Source organism: Mesoplodon mirus, assembly GCF_964341445.2.
Source record: "Mesoplodon mirus genome assembly, chromosome: 4".
NCBI lineage: Eukaryota > Metazoa > Chordata > Mammalia > Artiodactyla > Ziphiidae > Mesoplodon > Mesoplodon mirus.
The window spans coordinates 187,314,049-187,333,197 of NC_138979.1; the positions used below are offsets into that span (position 1 = coordinate 187,314,049).

The 19,149-nt window shown below is 62.5% G+C and overlaps 2 protein-coding genes across 7 annotated transcripts in view; one reads left to right on the forward strand and one right to left on the reverse strand.

The window, feature by feature from the left end:
• The first annotated feature begins 963 nt into the window (after nucleotides 1-963).
• ZFYVE21 (zinc finger FYVE-type containing 21) lies at nucleotides 964-13,096 on the forward strand. Of its 2 annotated transcripts, none has more exons than XM_082619778.1 (7): nucleotides 964-1,153; nucleotides 8,581-8,631; nucleotides 8,831-8,999; nucleotides 9,796-9,871; nucleotides 9,956-10,047; nucleotides 12,241-12,383; nucleotides 12,515-13,096. In XM_082619778.1, the coding sequence occupies exons 1-7, from the start codon at nucleotides 1,016-1,018 to the stop codon at nucleotides 12,548-12,550; spliced, it is 705 nt and encodes a 234-aa protein (XP_082475904.1). In that variant the 5' UTR covers nucleotides 964-1,015; the 3' UTR covers nucleotides 12,551-13,096. The 2 variants fall into 2 exon arrangements, with proteins under 2 accessions (XP_082475904.1, XP_082475905.1); XM_082619779.1 differs by having other exon boundaries at nucleotides 12,873-13,096.
• A 261-nt stretch (nucleotides 13,097-13,357) lies between these two features.
• The window catches only part of PPP1R13B (protein phosphatase 1 regulatory subunit 13B), an 88,574-nt gene continuing 82,782 nt past the window's right edge, over nucleotides 13,358-19,149 (reverse strand). For 3 of the 5 annotated variants that reach the window (XM_082619773.1, XM_082619770.1, XM_082619771.1), the window contains 6 exons: nucleotides 17,612-18,405; nucleotides 16,886-17,023; nucleotides 16,683-16,816; nucleotides 15,929-16,095; nucleotides 15,014-15,213; nucleotides 13,358-14,439 (listed from right to left, as the gene is read on the reverse strand). In XM_082619773.1, the coding sequence (XP_082475899.1) occupies nucleotides 14,398-14,439; nucleotides 15,014-15,213; nucleotides 15,929-16,095; nucleotides 16,683-16,816; nucleotides 16,886-17,023; nucleotides 17,612-18,405 (1,475 nt within the window). In that variant the 3' untranslated portion in view covers nucleotides 13,358-14,397. The remainder of the gene's footprint in view (nucleotides 14,440-15,013; nucleotides 15,214-15,928; nucleotides 16,096-16,682; nucleotides 16,817-16,885; nucleotides 17,024-17,611; nucleotides 18,406-19,149) is intronic. The other 2 variants (XM_082619774.1, XM_082619772.1) reach the window with 1 other exon arrangement.

A 19,149-nucleotide genomic window follows, 5' to 3' on the forward strand; every position in this document is an offset into this window, starting at 1 on the left:
CCCTCGCTTCTCAGGATCGTCTTCTGCCCTGGGAACCTCTTCTCTCTTCAGCCCCTGAGGCTTTGAGCACTCCCCACTCCCCCAGACCTGGGTGTCCAGCAGACCCCGCCTGGCCGTCCGATGGACCAGGGCGCCCTGCAGACGCACCCTGCCACCCATGCGCATCTGCTCTTCCCACCGGGCGCTGCATCTCCGAGGTTGTCCACCCCCCACCCTCTCCCACCCCACCCCACGGCCCCTAGACGGCTGCCACAGCCCAAACTGGCCCTGCAGCTGTGCGGGCTGACGGCCCCAGGACCGGGCCCCTCCTGTCCCAGCCCCGCTCACCAGCCCGCGCGGCACCGGCCTCGGGCTCCCTCCCGCCACCGGGACTCGCTCGGACCCTCGCTCGTACCCTCGCTCGGCTGTGCCTTCTGCCCGCCCGCCCGCGGGTGCGAACCGCGGCTTGGGGCATCGATGACGCGCGACCCCGTCCCCCAAAAGCCCCAGGAGGAGGGCCGCGCGGGCGCCGAGCTGCGCTCTCGGTGCCCACGGCCACCACTGCCTCCATCCCGCCCCGGACCACGGCGGCCACTCCTCGCACTCACCTAGCCCGCGCTCCACACGCTTCTTCGCGCCGTCCTACCCCTCGCAGCCTACTCTTCCAATGAGCGCCGGGCGCCCCGCGCCGGATACGCCAATCAGAGAGGAAGCGGCGCCCACGTCGCCGACTAACTAGCCAATCCAAAGTCTCAATAGTCCCGAGGGGGCGGAGCGTGCTCGGGCCGGCCCTCACTGCCTATTGGTGACCGACCGCAGGGTGGCAGGGGAGGTACCCTTGCGCCAATTGGAAAGCGCAGCGACGGGGAGGACACCTGGCGCCGATTGGGCCGCGCTCCGTGCTTGGCGTGGCGATTGGGCGGGAGCGCTGTCAGTCGCGCTGGCGGGGCGGAGCGGGGCGGGGCGGGGCGGGGCTCCCGGGGGGCCAGGGCCCGGTTGCGGGCGGCGGGCGGCGGGCGAGCGCTGGGGCGGCGTCATGTCCTCCGAGGTGGCCGCGCGCCGCGACGCCAAGAAGCTGGTGCGCTCCCCCAGCGGCCTGCGTATGGTGCCAGAGCACCGCGCCTTCGGCAGCCCCTTCGGCCTGGAGGAGCCGCAGTGGGTCCCGGACAAGGAGGTAGGTCGCGGACGCCCGTCAGCCCCGGGACCGGGTCCGCGACCCCTGTCCCCTCCCCGTGTCCCCGAGCCTCCCCGCGTCCGCGCCCGGGTCGGCTCCCCGGCCCCGCCCTGCCTCCCCGACGCCCCTCCGCAGCCCGACCCTCCCTCCGCTCCCCGCGCACCCCGGCCCCGGAACTGCCTCCTCCGGCCCCTCTGTCCTCCCCACCCCCAAACCCGGCCGCCCTCGGGACCCCTGCCTCGCGCCCTAGCGGAGCCCCCGGGCTCCACCCCTCCCGGGCCACGGGTACTCTGCCTGGCCTGGTTCCCTTTCGCGGGGCGCCCAGTCTACCCCGCTCTTAAGAAACTGCCCCCCGGGGTTTCTGTGACCCCTCACAGATCTCCCTTCCTGATACGACCCGGGCTTTGCCCAGCTGCGAGGTCGTCTGTGGATTCCGCCACATCCGTTGGTCGAGCTGCTGGGCTGGAACCTTTGAGACAGTTGCGACCCCCTCCCGCGAGGGAGGAGAGGAGGCCCGTGTTTGTTTATTTATAATTAGCGCTCTGTGTAGGGGACTCTCGCTGTGTGGACTGCCTGGCGGTGGTGTCTGAGGGAGTCTTGGGGGTGAGTACGCGTGTCCAGGTGGGGCGTCTGGAGGGCGTCCTGCCTGGGGAGCTGCACCTGCTTCCAGAGGTGAGGGGCGGGGCGGGGCGTGAGCTCTCCCCTAGGTTGGGTGGGGGCGGAACCTCTGAAGGCCCTTTTGTGCTGTGCCACAGGGTTTGGACTGGATCCCATAAGCCGGTTATTCTCAGCTATGCTAAGCCAGGCGGAAAAACTTACCGCATTTCTGTAAATCACAGACGTCCCAGAGACATAAAAGTAGCACGATTTTTGAAAATGCTTTAAGTTGCATCTCCTTCCAGCATTCCGATTGACCACTTTTCCTTCCCTTAGAATCACGGTTGCAGGCGGCACGTTTTTTGCAGGGGGGCGAAGTCGGGGGATGCGATCAGGTGTTTTCAGGGCACTGGCGGTGAAGCGCCCAGAGCTCGGAGGAGCGGTTGGGCCAGCCGCGGGGAGGTCTCAGCGCCGTCCTGCCAGGGCTGCCCTTTCCTCCCATCTCCTGGTCACCGAGGCCCTGCAGGCCAGTGCACAGAGAGGGCGAGACGTTGGCGCGCAGGCGGGTCACGGAGCTGGCCCAGGCCACGTCCGCCCTTCCTCTTGGGTTTCTGGTCGCCCTGTCTGTGCTCTCTCTCTTCTGCATTTTTCCTCCTGGCGTTTGCAGTTTTTGAAATCACAGAACGTACCTTTTCTCGCGTGGTCTCCTTGGTTAGTGCTGTTAAAAGGTGATTAAAGAGAAAAAAGGTAATATCACGACTCTCGTTCTCCTAAGTGAATGCACGTTCCGGAGCTCTTTTAACTGCATCAGTGAGGGAGCTGGGCAGGTGTTATCAAGGTTCGAGGAGGAGGAGAAGTCAGAACCGCACAGCCTGGCCTGGAAGGAGGCGGGGGAGGGCGGGAGCTAGAGGCGAGCTGGTCTATTCCCCGGCGGGGGAGGGGAGCCAGGACAGGGACACACTGTGTCCGCAGCATCTCCACTTCACTGAGTGGGCACCAAGCGTGTCCTCGAGGAGGCCAGGTCAGAGTGTCAGTCTCTTTCCACTGTTGTCCCCCGAGGACCCTCTTTAGACATTTCTTCCCTTGATTGATCCCCCATGAAATGCCCACAGCAGGGATATGTCCACCTCCTTAGGGACCGTACGTGCGGGAGAACACCCCTCTGGACGCTGTGCAGTTTTCCCCTGCAGCCCGAGAGCTGCTCTTCAGTTAACCTCTGGGTCCCCTCTGCCAGCCCTCTTCAGGGCCCTTTGCTCTTTCCTGGAATGATTGTTTCGCGGGTTGTACTGCATGTGTTGTCCTTCTTTGCGGGTCTGGTGTTGAGGTGCGTCTGGGGCCCTGCCCGCCTGTCTGGGGGCTCTCGGGAAAGTGATCAGGGTGGGTGGGAGTGCTTGGATCAGCGTGGCACTCCCTCCTGTAACAGAAGTTTCATTTTCGTGTTAGAAGGATGGCGGGGTGCCTTCCAGAAACACGCCCCCAGTTTGCCATCTGAGCAGCCAAAGAAGGCCCTAGAGGCGGAGGGAGCTCAGAGTGGGGAGGAAGCCTCTAAGTGACCGTGGACAGTTTCTCCTCTGACTTTGAGGAAGTGCATGTTGAAATGTATTGGGGAATGTCCTAGAGTCCAGAAGTGACTGAAGGAAGTGTCCGGAGGAAAAGAAACTTGAAGTGGGGCAGTTTGGGCTGGGAGAGTCGGGATGAAGTCTGGCCTTGGTTGCGGCGGCTCTTGGCGCAGACGTCGGGGGCGGGGGGCTTCCCCTGCTGCTCGCTCCGCTTGGCGGGCTTGGAGGCTCTTGGCCTGTCCAGTGCTTCTGGGACCCACGACCCTGGTGTGTGGGGAGGGGACTCAAGCATGGAGATACCAGGGCTGAGAAGTAGGTTTACTTGTGGTTTGGGACGGGCGGTGGCGGGGCATAGGTGGAGCATGGCGGGGGGCAACATGCTGTCCTCAGCTTCACCCGCCCCTGCACTCAGCTGTGGGTGGGTGAGTGTCACGGTTGTGTGCAGCCGTCCTGCGTTCTGCGTCCCGGCTGTCTTCTGCTGGGTCCATCAGCGGCTAGCCTGTTGCCCATCTATCAACTCTTTTTTTTTTTAGATTTATTTACATGTGGTTTTCTCATGGTGTTGCCATTATCAAAGTGGGATTCGTTTTTTTTTTAAATTAATTTAATTTTGGCTGCATTGGGTCTTCATTAGGGTGCACAGACTCTAGGCGTGTGGGCTCAGTAGTTGTGGCTTGTGGGCTCAGTAGCTGTGGCTCGCGGGCTCAGTGGTTGTGGCTCGTGGGCTCTAGAGCACAGGCTCAGTAGTTGTGGTGCACGGGCTTAGCTGCTCCGCGGCAGGTGGGATCTTCCCGGATCCATGAGTTAAAGTCCATGAGTTAAATCTTTGACATGGGGCTTCCCTGGTGGCGCAGTGGTTGAGAGTCCGCCTGCCGATGCAGGGGACACGGGTTCGTGCCCCGGTCTGGGAAGATCCCACATGCCGTGGAGCGGCAGGGCCCGTGAGCCATGGCCGCTGAGCCCGCACATCCGGAGCCTGTGCTCCACAACGGGAGAGGCCACAGCGGTGAGAAGCCCGCATACCACACACACACACAAAAAAACGGTTGTCTTTCAACAAAGATACAGTAATACATGTAATTTTTTTTTTTTTTTGCAGTACGCGGGCCTCTCACTGCTGTGGCCTCTCCCGCTGCGGAGCACGGGCTCCGGACGCGCAGGCCCAGCGGCCATGGCTCACGGGCCCAGCCGCTCCGCGGCATGTGGGATCCCCCCGGACCGGGGCACGAACTTGCGTCCCCTGCATCGGCAGGCGGACTCCCAACCACTGTGCCACCAGGGAAGCCCAATACATGTAATTTTGTAACTTATTTTTATGATTTATTTATTTTTGAGGAAGCTTTTTTCTTTTTAATTTATTTAATTTTGGCTGTGTTCGGTGTTCGTTGCTGCACGTGGGCTTTCTCTAGTTGCGGTGAGCGGGGGCTACTGTTTGTTGCGGTGCACGGGCTTCTCATTGCGGTGGCTTCTCGTTGTGGAGCACAGGCTCTAGGAGGAGGAAGCTTTTTTTAAAAAAATATTTATTTATTTATTCGCTTGTTTGTTTCGGCTGTGCCGGGTCTGAGTTGCGGCATGCACGTGGGATCTAGTTCCCCGACCAGGGGATCGAACCTGGGCCTCCTGTGATGGGAGCCTGGGGTCTTACCCACTGGACCACCAGGGAAGTCCCCTCATAGCCTGAGAAACAGTCTAGCATGTGAGCCAGGCGCAGCCGGTCAGGTGTTGTCCTAGCGCCGCCAAGGACAGCGTGGGAGGAGGTGTGACTGTCCTTTGCCGCTCCAGCCTCAGAGGGAGGGTGGGCATCTGTCCCCAAACTCTGTCCTTTTCTGTGTGTGTGGTACACGGGCCTCTCACTGTTGTGGCCTCTCCCGTTGCGGAGCACAGGCTCCGGATGCGCAGGCCCAGCGGCCATGGCTCACGGGCCCAGCCGCTCCGCGGCATGTGGGATCTTCCCGGACCGGGGCACGAACCCGTGTCCCCTGCATCGGCAGGTGGACTCTCAACCACTGCGCCACCAGGGAAGCCCTGTAGTAACTTCTTTTTAAACACTCCTTTAAACTCTCCAAACTCTCTCTTCCGACTATTCTACTTTGAGGGGAGATTCCCTGTCGGCCATCCTGATGTGCTGCCCTGGGCACCCCCAGGGCTCCCTGTGCTGGAGTCAGACAGCAGGTCGGCAGAGACCGCGGGTCTCCAAGCAGCCCTGTGGCCCAGCCTCTGCCCTTGGCCACGTGCCAGGGTGGACCCCATGATTCCCGAAGGCCCCTTCTGCCCTGGGCCCAGCTTCCTGAGGTCCTTTCTGGTTTCTCCTTTGATTGCTCGTAATCTCCTCACTTCCCCACCAGAAAGCACACCCCCAACCTCGTCTGAACTCTCCTGCGTCGGCAGGGTGGGCGTGAGTCAGCTGTTGCTTTCCTGGCCCGGCGAGGGGTTGAGGCCGCTGGGCCCTGACCCTGGGGCTGCAGCCGGGAGCGCCTCAGGGTTGGGTGTTGCACTAGAGGCTGTCTGTGCCACGCCCTGGCTCCCGTGTCCTCTCGTGGGCGCCCAGGGGACCCTGTGGAGGCCACCCTTACCACCGGCTTCCTCCCACCTGTGGGGCGGGAGTCCTGGGGGTGAGCGCAGGGGCCCCTGTGGTGGGCTGGAGGCTCCACCGTTGACACCGTTTCAGTCGAGGACGAGGACGGCCCTGCTGGTCCTACCGCCCGTCCTGGCGGGTGGGGAGCGGCCTCGGGCAGCCTGGGGAGGATCAGGCAGCATCTGCGTGTGTGTCTGTGTTTCTGTGCCTGTGTGCGTGTGCTGTGTGTGTCTGTGCCTTAACCTGCACCTCGCACGCAGGGCCCTCACTGAGCTCCTGTGGGTCCCGGTTCTCCCTTGCAAGTGTGCCTGTCTGTGACGCCAGCCCCAGCCCACCCTAGCGGCGCCGCGGTGACATAGGCCTGGGTGTGACGTCTGCGAGGCTGGAACCCAGGCAGCTTTTGTCACACATGGTGCAGGTGGGTTGTTCACACCTGGGTTCTGGACTCCGTCTCCCCAGACAGCGGTTTCCCGGAACCCCAGAGCCTCTGGGTCCCGGTAAGGTGCACGGGGCCCGGTGCTGGGCCTCGGCCTGGGCTTTTCGTTTCCTTTCGATGCAGCTGGTTTATCAGACAAGGTGTGAGTTCTTTGGTGGTAATTTTACTCTCGTATCTTCACCAGTTGCTTTATTTCCTTATTTAGTTCTGTTTTCATATCAAATTGTTCTCTTGATAACTTTAAAAGCTGCTTTTATATAATCCACAGGAAACTTATTTAAAACCCTGTACATTTTATGAATAATCTCGTTGGTTATTTAGATTAATACAAAACTTCTAGATCACTAATGTTTTTAAGGGAGCGAATTTTATTTATTTATTTTAAAAATTTATTTATTTTATTTATTTATTTTTGGCTGCGTTGGATCTTCGTTGCTGCGTGCGGGCTTTCTCTAGTTGTGGTGAGCGGGGGCTGCTCTTCGTTGCAGTGCACGGGCTTCTCATTACAGTGGCTTCTCTTGTTGCAGAGCACGGGCTCTAGGCACGCAGGCTTCAGTAGTTGTGGCATGCAGGCTCAGTAGTTGTGGCGTGTGGGCTCAGTAGTTGTGGCATGTTTGACTCAGTAGTTGTGGCACATGGGCTCAGTAGTTGTGGCACGTGAGCTCAGTAGTTGTGGCTCACGGGCTCTGGAGCACAGGCTCAGTATTTGTGGCACATGGGCTTAGTTGCTCCGCAGCATGTGAAATTGGATCTTCCCAGATCAGGGCTCGAACCTCTGTCCCCTGCACTGGCAGGTGGATTCTTAATCACTGCGCCACCAGGGAAGCCCCGGGAGCAAATGTTAAATTCTGCTATGGTCTTAGTTTAGAAATTGGTCTCTTAGTTGCTTAGATGCGAGCCTCCCGGCGAGGGTGGGGCAGCCCTGGGCTCCATGTGCCGCCATGGGTGCAGGACGCGCATAGACTCGGGAGGCAGCTTTCGTACTGGAGCCTGGCCTGACGCTGGTGGTCCCGCCGGCTTTCCCCACATCCAGTGGATTCTGTGGCTGGCAGATGTGTGAGGTCACAGGAGAGCGTGGCACACAGATGCCCTGCCATGGGTGGAGGCCTGAGGGCCAAACACACAGAACATTCCAGAACTGACAGCAAGAGGCAATAATGGCAGGGACTGGTGGAAGCAGCTGTGCTGTGATTAGCCAGCTCATGCCTGAAGCCAGCAGGGACTCTGTGGATGGTTCTGGAGGGCCAAGGTGGGCCAGGCCCTGTGTCCCAGCCCAGAAAGCAGCGTAAGAGCAAAGAGAAAATAAGGAAACGTCAATCACGGGATCTCAGAACGCTTAGACACCAGCCCAGGGTGGGGCCGTGGCCGTGTAGAGCTGGGTGGGGCTGGGGGCTGGCCTGGACGCCTGCCCTCCCACGGAGAAGGGCACACTGCGTGTGGATGCCAGGCTCCTTCCAGAAGCTTCCTCAGGGTCTCAGCCCCATGGTGGGCCCTGGCACCTGCTGTGCATTTCCTCAGAGCGACAGACCCGGCTGCAGGCGCAGGCCTGGGGGCGGGAGGGGTGCAGAGCAGGGGTCAAAGTCAGGCCCTGCGTTGGCAGAACGGGGAGGATGGGGACAAAGCCCGGGCAGCAAGTGGGTTCAGGCCGCCCAGGTTGAAGCCAGGCGTTGAGGACAAAGAGCCGGACACTGGGGTCAGTCGTGTTGGCCAGGACTGACAGGGGACTGGCCGAATTCGGGTCGCATGGTGGTCAGGGTGTCTGGCTCCCTGACGGTGGCATTTTACTGTCACTGCCATTGGGGTGAGGTGGCACGCGTGTCCAGGAGCAGCTTTCCCACCGTGGAGGCTGAGCCTTGGTGGCGTGGGGACAGTCTGTCCGCACTTGGTGCCGGGATGGGAAGAAACCCTCGCTCTGTGTCAGATAACAGGTCTGAGGTCCTCTGCGTGGTTGGTTGGTTTGGTGATAACGTGGCCGTTTCTGGCCCTGGGCCTCGGCCTGTCCCTGGAGCACTGTCCCCAGCCTGCCCCCTGAGCCCCGGGCATTTGGGGCTGGTAGCACCCTTGCTAGCTGGACGCTGCCCCAGCTCAGCAGACCCACTGCGCTCCTCCGCGCGGGGACCCGGTGTAAATCACTTTCTGCTGCGGCATCGCATCATCTCACGGCCGATCCTGGGTTCCGGCGACAGGACGGGGCTCCCCCAGGAGCTGACCGCGTGGCCTCGGCAGCCGGGTCTTGACGCCCTCTCACCTTCTCTCCTAGTGCCCGAGGTGCATGCAGTGCGACACCAAGTTTGACTTTCTCACCAGGAAGGTGAGCTGCGGTGGGGCGGGAGGGGGCGTGGGGGGTGGGAGTGGGCGCTGTCTGTCGCGGAGCCTCGGGGACAGTGGCGGCCTGGTCAGCAGGCGGGGTTCCGGCCGCTGGGAAACCGTTGGGACCCTCGAGGCATCTGGTCGTGGATGCCGGTGGCGTGGGTCTCCGGGGGTCCTCACTGCCTGCCCCGCGTCTCCAGCACCACTGTCGCCGGTGTGGGAAGTGCTTCTGCGACAAGTGCTGCAGCCAGAAGGTGGCGCTGCGGCGCATGTGCTTCGTGGACCCCGTGCGGCAGTGCGCCGAGTGCGCCCTGGTGTCCCACCGGGAGGCCGAGTTCTACGACAAGCAGCTCAAGCTGCTCCTGAGCGGTGAGCACCTGGGGCCTCGTGTCTGTCGTGTGGTGGCTGTGATGCTGTGACGCCCTGCCTGGCCTCTGTCTCTGCAGGGCGCCTGCTGCAGGCTTGGGACCGCTGGTTGGGACTCCAGGTGCGGCCCCCGCCGTCCTGGGACATGGTGGTGGCGAGAGGGCAGCTCTCTCCCCGGGCCTGCCGCCCCCTCCCTGGGCCTGCCGCCCCCTCCCAATGCCTGCCGCCCCCTCCCCCTGCCTGCCGCCCCCTCCCCAGGCCTGCCGCCCCCCCCCCTGCCTGCCGCCCCCTCCCCCGGCCTGCCGCCCTCTCCCCCGGCCTGCCGCCCCCTCCCGGGCCTGCCGCCCCGTCTCCCTGCCTGCCGCCCCCTCCCCCGGCCTGCCGCCCCCTCCCCGGGCCTGCCGCCCCGTCTCCCTGCCTGCCGCCCCCTCCCCGGTCCTGCCGCCCCCTCCCGGGCCTTGGCAGCCTAGCCCCCCCGGCCTTCGGGCCCCTTCCCCGTCCTGGCAGCAGGGCGGGTGGTGCTGCCCAGTGGCCCCTGAGCACTGGGGGTGGGTCGGCGCCCTGTGATCCAGGCCCTTGGGAGGTAAGGCCCCTGGGAGCCCTAGGCAGCGCCTTTTATTTCTGCTGTTGAACCCCAACCCCGTCACGGCCTTTCCGCCTCAGCCGAGGGCCCCACAGAACAGAGCTGCCACCTATCTTGCTTTCCTTTTGTCCTCTGTGTGTGTCCCCTGGTGGGCTGGTCTGGAAGGGGAGGCGAGAAGGGAGCTGCCGGGTCCTCATGTCTGGTTTTCACCCCCAGGAGCCACCTTCCTCGTAACTTTTGGAAACTCGGAGAAGTCAGACACGATGGTCTGTCGTCTTTCCAGCAACCAGAGGTAAGAGCGGGTGCTGCTCGGCACTGATGCTCTGTCGCTCCGAGCCTGAAGTGACGCGGTGTGGACACCCTCTGTTTGCTGCAGGTACCTGCTTCTGGACGGGGACAGTCGCCACGAGGTCGAGGTCACGCGCATTGCCGCCGTGCAGATGCTCACGGAAGGCTTCCCTCCTGGAGGTGAGTGCCGTGTGGCACCGGCCTGGGTGACTCTCGAGGTCTGTGGGCCGCCCGCTCAGCCGTGGCAGGGGCTTGTGCGTAGAGAGTGGCTGTAGGAGCTCACCAGGCGAACGGGGCTTAACGTGTAAAACAAGCGGGGACTCTGCCCTTCTGTACGTTTCACTTACTGTTGGACTCGGGTCAGGGGTAAGGCTCCGGCGGCAGCTGGCATCGGCCCGATTCCCCGATGCCCAAGGCGTTGCCCACCCAGCACCACGGCCCCCAGGGTCTGCGGGGACGACCCTCCTCCTGGAGCTTGCGGAGCGCTCAGCCTATTCTGGATCTTTCCACCTACACTTCCGCACTTCAGCAGCTGTCCTTCCACGGAAGTGGAGTTGGTGTTCCATGCTGGGCGCAGTGCTGAAGCCCTCGTGCCTTAGTCCGTCTTGCTTTCTGTTTCCTGACCGGCTCTTGCTTGTTCTTCTCTCCTGCCTGCCTACCTTCTTGACATAGAAAAAGACATGCACACTTATACCAGCCTCCTGGGGAGCCAGCCCGTCTCTGAAGGTCAGCTCCGCACTCCCCGCCGCTCTCCCTGCTCCGCGCCGCGCCTCCTTCGGACCCTGCTGTGTGCCGGGGTCCACGCCGAGGCTCTCTGTGAAACACACATTCCCTTCTTTTGGTTGGTTTGAAGGACAGTTGGGTCTAAGACGGGCAGACAAAGCATAAATGGAGCAATCTAATTTGCTCAGTTCTGCGCTCCCAAGGGGAGCCCTACGCAGTGTTTCCTAACGTCCCCTGGGCATCCTCCCCTGGGCATCCGCTGGGCCTGAGCGGGCCACGCGAGGGGGGCGCGGTTGGCGGCCCTCCCCAGCGCGCTCGTTCCCGTGTTCTCTCGTAGCAGCCTCCCTGCGCTCCTGGGACCGCAGGTGGCGAGGGGAGCGGGCCGGCGCAGCGTTTGCCCCCCGTCCCCGAGCACAGGCTTGTGCGTGGCGGCACCTGTGCTGGGCCATGAGTCGAAGGTGCGGAAGTCACGGTCCGGAGAAGCGGGGGGCCACCCCCCACCCAGGCCGGGGCGTCCCTCCGTGTCCTTCCCGCCTGTGGGCGGGGCCGGGGGCTGGTGGCGCCATGCGCCCCCTTGTGGCGGTGCTGGGAGGACAGTGAGCCCTGCTCTGCCCAGGCTTCCGGAACCATTAAATGCCCAGAAAAATGTGTTCCCGAGGGGGCGGGGGCGGCGGCCACAGCAGCGTCGCGCACTTCCTGTCGAGGCCCAGGTGCTTGCATGCAGCTCTGCCGGCCACAGACTCAAACTGTGCTGGGCCGGCAGAGGTCTACTTAGGGGGGCGGGGGCGGGGGCTGGGCAGAGCAGCCTGCCCGCCCCAGAGCCCGGGGTGGGGGCACTCCTGCAAGGAGCCCAGGCGGGGACAAGCCGCTTGACACCCAGGGTCGACCCGTGGCTTAGGAAAGGTCAGGGGGGGCGTCCCAGGCCTCGGGTGGCGGGGCACTTCCAGCCGGATCGACCTCCCGGTGGGCCTCCCAGCACCTGCTCCCCCGCTGGCCTGCGTTGGACTCTGAGACCTGCGTCTGATGGAAGGGATCTTCTGAGCTGGGTAACGGCTCACAATGGAGTTTTCCTCCCAAGTCACAGAGCAGAACAGCTGTAGGTCGGCAAACTCCACTGTGAGGCTTGGTCTCCTTGCCACTCTTCTGACTGCAGTCGTGACAGAAGGGCCGTCTGTCCCTCCAGCCGTTGGTTCTCAGAGCAGGTGCTGGGGTCCCGTCGTCGTCCATGGCATCACAGCCCAAAGGTGGGCAGTGGCCCAGCAGGCTGACCCCACATGGCATCTTTTCGGGAGCTCGTGTACTAGAGTGGGGTGTTGGCGGCACTTGTGCCCTCGGCTCTGACCCTGGCTCTCCAGAGTAGGGTGGGGGTGAGGCCAGCGTGACAGGCAGGGTGCAGCCTGGGCAGCCCTCCCGACGGCACCGTGCCTCTCCCTGGGTTCTCAGCCACGTGGTGCCGAGTGTTTGTTCCACCCTGTGAGCTTGGGCTCATCCGCTGGGCAGCCCCTAGCCCAGGCCCCGCCACCAGGCCGCCTCCGTCCGAGACCAGCACCAGGGCTGGGGAGGAGGCGCCCCGGCCAGCACATCAGGGCCGGCGGCACCCTGGGTGCTCAGCGTCCCCTCGGGCATCCTTACCTTGTCTCCCCGCTCCAGGAGGCAACGCGCGGGCCACAGGCATGACCCTGCAGTACACGGCGCCAGGGGCGGAGGGCGTGACGCAGCTGAAGCTGACGGCCGGGGAGGACGCGAACGGCAGCAGAAGGCAGGCGACAGCATGGCTGGTGGCCATGCACAAGGTACCGTGGGCCCGGCCCTTCTGCTCAGAGCCCTGCCCACCTTTCCCAGAGGGAGGCCCGCCGCCTGCCTAGCCGGGGTGCCCCCACTGGCTTCAGCCAGGCGCACGCATTTATCTCTGGTCACCTTGCAGGCTGCCAAGCTTCTCCACGAATCTCGGGACCAGTAACGCCACGCAGCCTGGACAGTCCGCTAGGGGCAGCAGCACCTGCTCGCCGAGCACGCACAGGCGCGACTAACCCTACACGTGCTGGAAACGCGACTCAAGTACTCGGAGCTTACCTAGTGCAATATGTACACAGTTGACTAATGCGCAGAACACCTCGTGCTTTAGAATTTGTCTCTTATCGATGCCTAATTGGGGGTGGGAGAGACTGAGCTACACTACTGCTAAACTCTTTTTAGCATAATCTATACCATGTTTTTATGAGTGCCCAAGTTTACTAGATGGTTCTGGCCCCGTGATGTTCGTTCCATTAACTCTTCCACAGAAGTGACCTGGGCAGTGGTAACTCGGCCTGATTTGTACTGGAGCATCTCACAGACTGCCCGTTCATGTGTCACTCATCTGGGGCTATGAACAAACCTTTGCTACTTCACAGGGGAAGGAACAAGATTTGTGTTTTGTACTTTTCACTATTTCCCTTTATTAAAATAATAATTGTACAACAATTTGTATATAAAGCTTACGATTAAAACGTATTTTGAAAATACGGATCAGGCCTCACCTCGCTGTGTCCAGACAACCTGAGCTTCATGCTCAGCTCAGTTCTGGCTCCAGAACACAAGACTCACAGCCTCCGGTGAGAGACAGCGGTTTATTGTGTGCACGTTTACACGGCGTCCGCGGAGACTGCCCTGCAGGGTGTTCGCTTCCCATCAGCACACTGTGTACAATCCATCAGTGCCTAAAGGCAGGCGACTACAACAAGGATCTACACGTGTCTACACGTAAATTACACACAAGACTCATACATGGAAAATAAGCTCAGGGCCTGGATTTTAATGAGAGAAAAAAACATTTCCAACATGGTTCTGACAGTTTCGATTGGTGTAGTCAAAAAATAGTTTTGGTGTATAAAAGCCTGTACGTACAGTTGACGCTGCAGGGAAGCGCCTTACTTGCTTCAAGTCTGGAACCAGGCAGGTTATGGTGTCATGGCCAGGACCTGGGAGCCAGGGGCCCTGCCCTCCTGCCCCCATAGCCGCCCCGTGACTTTGCAGGCTTCCCCGCGTCCACCGCCTCCTGGCCCGTGGGCTGCACGGCCCTCGGCAGAGCATGTCCATGCTGGGAGGGGCGAGGACCACACCGGGGCAGCACGAGGCTGCAGAGAAGGCAGTGCTGTGCCGAGACTCCTGACCACGTGTCACTCGATCTTAAGGTCCCTCGTGTCCATGGCCTGTCGGTGACCTAGACCGAGGCCCAGAACAGGAAGTGGAGCCCACACACCAGGCACCACCGCTGGACAGAAGTCTCCACACAGGGGCTCCTTTGGTGATGAAGAAACGCATGTGGTGAGGATGAAAAAAAGGTGCCCGGGTTTGTGATTTCTAGTAAACGGGAGGGCAGGGCTCTAGCGAGGGGACGCGCCTCAACAGCAGCTGCAAGTTTTCACTGTTGGGGCTGGGGTGGCACCGGGAATGAGGGACAACGGCCTTGGGGCCCAAGTCTGTGACAGCATTCATCTTCCTTGGCAACCGACCAGGGGTTAATTACAGGGCTTTTTACTGGCAACAGGGGCGGTCGTTTAGAAAGCTGGGTATTTTATTTATTCGGATTTACAGTAACTGGCAAAAGTCGGCCTTCTTGGAGGCTAAGGTCTCTCTCCCAGCTGCGGGCAGACCAGAGAAAGGGCCTCACCTAGAACCTGCCGGGCTTTCACACTGTGGACGCTGTCTGCTAAAGGGAGCACCAGTAAAGCCATTTCTAGCTTCAGCTTCCCGGGGAAATGGCAGAATCATCTCTTCAGTGGCTCCTCGTCGCTGGAGAGCCCGTGCGGTGCTCCAAAGGGAAGTTCAGGCCAGTGTTCGCTGTCGGGGTTTGATCCGTGGGTACAACTGGGAAGCAAGGGACAGGAGTTAGGACAAGGGGATGACCCACTGGGCAGGAAGCCCGTCCAGAGGCCAGGCTGCCCTCAGAAGGCCGCACACCAGCTCCTTCAGGCCGAAGTTCAGCTTGTCACCCTCCTACGGAGAACTTCCCAACTCCCAGGATACCCCACTCTTCTTCCTCTCAGGGCACTCGACACTGACACTGTCCGTAAGGCCCCTAAAGGTGCATGGCAGGCCCACGGTGTCCAGTGACTGCGTCACGAAAGCATCTGCCAGCCCCACCGGGCACGGAGCACGAGAGCAAAGGCACAGCCCTGCCGAGGGTCTGAGGAGCCATCTGTGCAAGGCTGAGGAGAAGCCTGCAGCCGCCCTTCCCCCACCCCATCACGGACCCCACGAGCAGAGCACGCTTTGAGCAGCCCGTCGGGGGGCTCCGGCAGATGCCCCCCCACGGCTCCCACGAGACTTGGAGAAAGGCAGTCTCCCGCCCGCAGGACTGGAGTCCAGGTTGCACCCACAGGCAGGCAGAGGGGACAGCGGGCTCCGGCACGGGGCCCCAGGTGCAGCGCACAGTGCTTACCCCCAGCAGGGTTTTGGGCACGTAGCCCTCCCGGTCCCCGAAGCGCGCCCACCACCAGTCCGTCTCGCTTTCGTCCTTGCGCCTCAGGATCGTGAGGGCGTCCCCTTCGTGGAAGGACAGCTCGTCACTGTTCTGGGCCTCGTAAGCCCACAGAGCGTACACCACGCCTTTGTTCATCACGCCCAACTTCTCCTGCACCCCTGGGACGGGAGAGCAAATGGTCAGGTCTCCATGGAGGGCGGGCTGCAGAGAGCGCCCCACGGCAGGACCAGAAGGGACACGCTGCTGTCCTTGGGCAGCCCGGCGGGGGCCGCAGTGGAGCAGCGGTCAGAAGCCAGGCCAGCTGCCGCCCGCTGCTTAATACCAACAGTCCCTTCCACGTCCCAGCAAGAGGACTGTGGTGGAACCTTTGTGTCCAGAAGCAAAGCAGTGTCGTTCTAAAAGACGTTTCTTAAGGTGAAACTTACAACCCACACGTAGAACAAACTTCCAAAAGCTGATGTGACTAAAGAAGCCGCGTGACTTGCTCTTGGACAGTGGGAAGCACTCACCACCAGAGCGACGGAGCCACTGCGACCCAGTGAGCTCACGCCCAGGACTCGCCTGCGGGTCCCCAGGAAGGCCGGCCGCCCCCCAGCCCCGCCGCACGGCCTCTGTCCTGGGAGCTGGGCCTGGAGGGCATTGCCTGTTTCATTTGTCACTTTGTCCCCAGGGTCTAAGGTAGGCTGGGCCCACAGGTTCTCCCATCAGGTGTAGCGTGGATGGCCTGTGACTGTTTAGCCTTTGGAACCCCCAGCCCTGCCTAATGGAGAAGGGAGCTTCCCTCCCCCACTCGACAGGATAGGATACCCAGCCTAGGACCCCTCAGCCCTCACAGGCCTCTCCCCTGGGGCCCCCCGGCCGCCCGCCCCGCACCGTGTAAGAACTGGGAGCACTGGGGGTAGCCTTCCTCCGCCTCTTCGCACTTGTCCGCAGCAGTCTCAACGTCGCTGATGGTGGAGGCGAAGATGGCGGCGCCGCTCTCCACCAGCTGCTTGCAGAGGTGGACGCTGTTGCAGGAAGCGGCGCAGTGCAGTGGCGTCCTGGAGGGACAGAGGCGGCGCTCACGCCCGGCCAGGCCCCCGGCGACCCCCAGGGCTGTGCGCTCAGGCCCGCGGGCTGCTGTGTTGCCTCACTTCTGCTAACACTTGTGGGCCACACACACGTGTCTGGAAAGGGCGGGCGGGGAGTGGACTGAACACCGGCCTGTAAGCTGGGTGTTCACGGTGCAACAGCACGAATGTGCCTCACACCAGTGACGTGTCCCTTACAATGGCTGTGACAGTGACGGCTGTGTTTTACCGCAATATACAAAAATAGCTGTTCAAACGCAGCAGCACAGACCGCGGCCTGAAGCTCACGATGAGGCCCACGGGGCGCAGGGCCGGCAACGCAGCGGCCGGCCTGCGAGGCTCCCCTCCACGCAGGCTTTCTGGCCGCTTAAAAACGTGGATCAGCAGAGGCTCAGCCTACCGTCGCGGTCAGCCACGTGAAGAGCGTGGTCACAGCCGAGCCTTTAACAAAACCCCCGCGAGAACGAAGACCAGGAGAATACGCAGGCCTGGGACCACGTTGCCCCCCCTCGTCCTCTTCCCTGCTCCCCACCACCCCAGCGCCCCGGGGCCCTCACCAGCCGTCGCTGTCGGCGGCATTCACGTTGACTCCAAAGTCCAGCAGGAACTTCACAATCTGGTGGTGCCCAGCGCAGACGGCGTTGTGCAGCGGGGTGATGCCCTCGTCGTTGGGCTTGCTGGGGTCCTCCACCTAGGACACAGGGCGCGTGAGCCCCGCCCCCTCCCGGGGCCACAGGGGCTGCAGCCGCCGCCGCCTCACCTCATAGATGATCCTCTGCACGAGGTCGAACTCCCCCTCCAGGGAGGCGTCTAGGAGAAGCGCCAGCGGGTTGAAGCGGACCCTCAGCCCGTGCCCCGTCCTCTCTGAGTTGGGCTTCTTCAGGTTGGTCCGTTTGCTCTATCGGGAGGAAGCTTTGGATTTCAAGGTGACCCCACGGAAGCAGGCCCCGGGGGGAAGCGGGGAAGAGGGGAGGGCCTAAAGCCCAAGGCAGAGCTTCACCCGCAGCCCCGAGTGGTGCCGGGCCCCGCGGGCCAGCCCGCTCTCAGGCCAGCCCGGCCTGGCTCCGAAGGGTGTGTCTGCCTCAGGGGCCGGGCTGCGCCGCAGGCACCCGAGAGAGGGAGCAAGGGGGGTCACAGCCAAGCCCAACTGCTTCCGCCCTGCCAGCCGTGAGGGGGCTCCCACGTGCCCCTGCTCCTGCAGCACTGCCCTCCCTCCAGGGCTCTGTCTAGAAGGTTCTCCTTCCCCTTGCTGCCTGCCCTTCCTCAGGGACGCCTGGGCTCTGTCTAGAAGGTTCTCCTTCCCCTTGCTGCCTGCCCTTCCTCAGGGACGCCTCGGGCCCCCAGGCTGGCCCCCTGGTAAGAGGCCACCGCCCCTCGTGCCCTGGATGAGCCCCACTGCTCCCAGCACCCCCGACATAGGCACGCCCTCCACAGGCACTGGCTGGGTGACTAGGGAGCCGTGGCCCTGGTCTAGGGTGGCACCCACCGTAGAGGCCGCCGGCGGGGGCACGGCGGGGGGAAGCGATGGGGGGAGGTGCTCCTCCCCTGGGGAGGGGACCTCGGCCCCAGGGCTGGGGACCGGCTCAGTGGACGGGGCCGTGGCCACGTTGTTGTTGTCGTCCTCGGGAGGCTCAGCTGTTTGGTGGGTGTTCGGGGGACAGATGAGCCCCTCCGGTTCGGGGGAAGGGAGCCGGTTGTCATTGGCGTCTGAGGTGGGGGCAGGCTCGGCCGGGAGCGGGGCTGTGGGCAGGGTGGGGCCGGCCTCGCCGAGGTTCCCGTTGGCAGCGGTGTTTCCATTGTCCACGTCGGCTAAGGAGCCCAGGAAGTCCTGCGAGGGGCTGGGCTGGTAGAAGGGGGTGCCCTCCATGCCCCCAGCCAGGGTGTTGAAGCGCTGATACAGCAGCTTCTGGATGTTGGGCCCGCCGGGGCCCTCTGGCTCCGTGATGGAGCTGCGCTTCTTCAGGGGCCGGGGCGCGTTGGCCAGCTTCCTGCGCAGGGCCTCCAGGTCAGCGTCGCTCTGGTAGCGCAATGGCGAGTGCACGATGGGCGTGAGCTTGGTGGGGCTGAGCGGCCGCGGCAGGCTCTCCACGGCGGCCCCGTCTCCGGGGGGGGCAGGGCTGTCCTGCTCTGGCTCCTTCTCAGCACTTTCTGAAGGCGGCAGGGGATGCGAGGCGCTTGTGGCCAGCGACCCATGAAGAAACGGTAGCGGCGACGGGGACGCGGAGCCGGACGGCAGAACAGGTTTACCATACACTGGGGAGACACAGAGGACACCGACCTCTGCAGCCTGTGGCGTCTGGGGCCTGCTCACCAAGCACCTTTGACGACACAGAGATGGGCTCCTATAGAGACTGTAATCTGCCACTGAGGATGCTAAGTCCCCATATTAAATCCCAAAGGAACCTGCTGCTCACAGAACCCCACCAACTCCTTCTGGAAGGTGGAGTGTTTCTCAAATGAAAAAGAACAAAAGGGTGCAAACCTGCCTTCCTGCCCTAAACAGGTGTTCACTGTTTCCTGGCCAAGGAGAACCCACGTGACCTGGGACCAAGGCAAATGATGTAAAACGCAGGCCACCTCAGAAAAGAAGGCTCATCTGGTGGCCCTGGCAAGCCTTTCCCCCGTGGGCCAGGGCCTGCCACAGGCCGGTGCTGGTATATCCACCTGGGAGATCCCTGGGCACAGGGTGGCCTGGTCTGCCTAGGGATTCTCAAACTAGATTCTGGAACCTGCAGCCCACACCCAAGAACGTCTGAAGAGGCCCCAGCCCAGCCCAGATGCCCAGGATCCTGCCACACAGGGAGGAATCACCGCCAGCCTCCTCCGTATGTGGGGAACTGGGCTCTGTGCTCACACCTGCCTCCCCAGGAGGCCCGGGGCTGATGTTCCCACACCCAAACCAGGGCTTTTCTCCCCTGTGGGCTCTGGAAAGGATCCCAAAGCAGCAAAACCCTCCCCCCTCACATCACCCCCTAGGGGCCTGGCTCAGCTACCGCTAGGAGGCCAGGAGGATCAGATCCAGGC

Coding starts and splice junctions, on each gene's coding strand:
- ZFYVE21 (XM_082619778.1), top strand. CDS start 1,016: ATGTCCTCCGAGGTGGCCGCGCGCCGCGACGCCAAGAAGCTGGTGCGC. Junction 8,632..8,830: donor TTGACTTTCTCACCAGGAAG/GTGAGCTGCGGT, acceptor CCGCGTCTCCAG/CACCACTGTCGCCGGTGTGG. Junction 12,384..12,514: donor GGCTGGTGGCCATGCACAAG/GTACCGTGGGCC, acceptor GTCACCTTGCAG/GCTGCCAAGCTTCTCCACGA.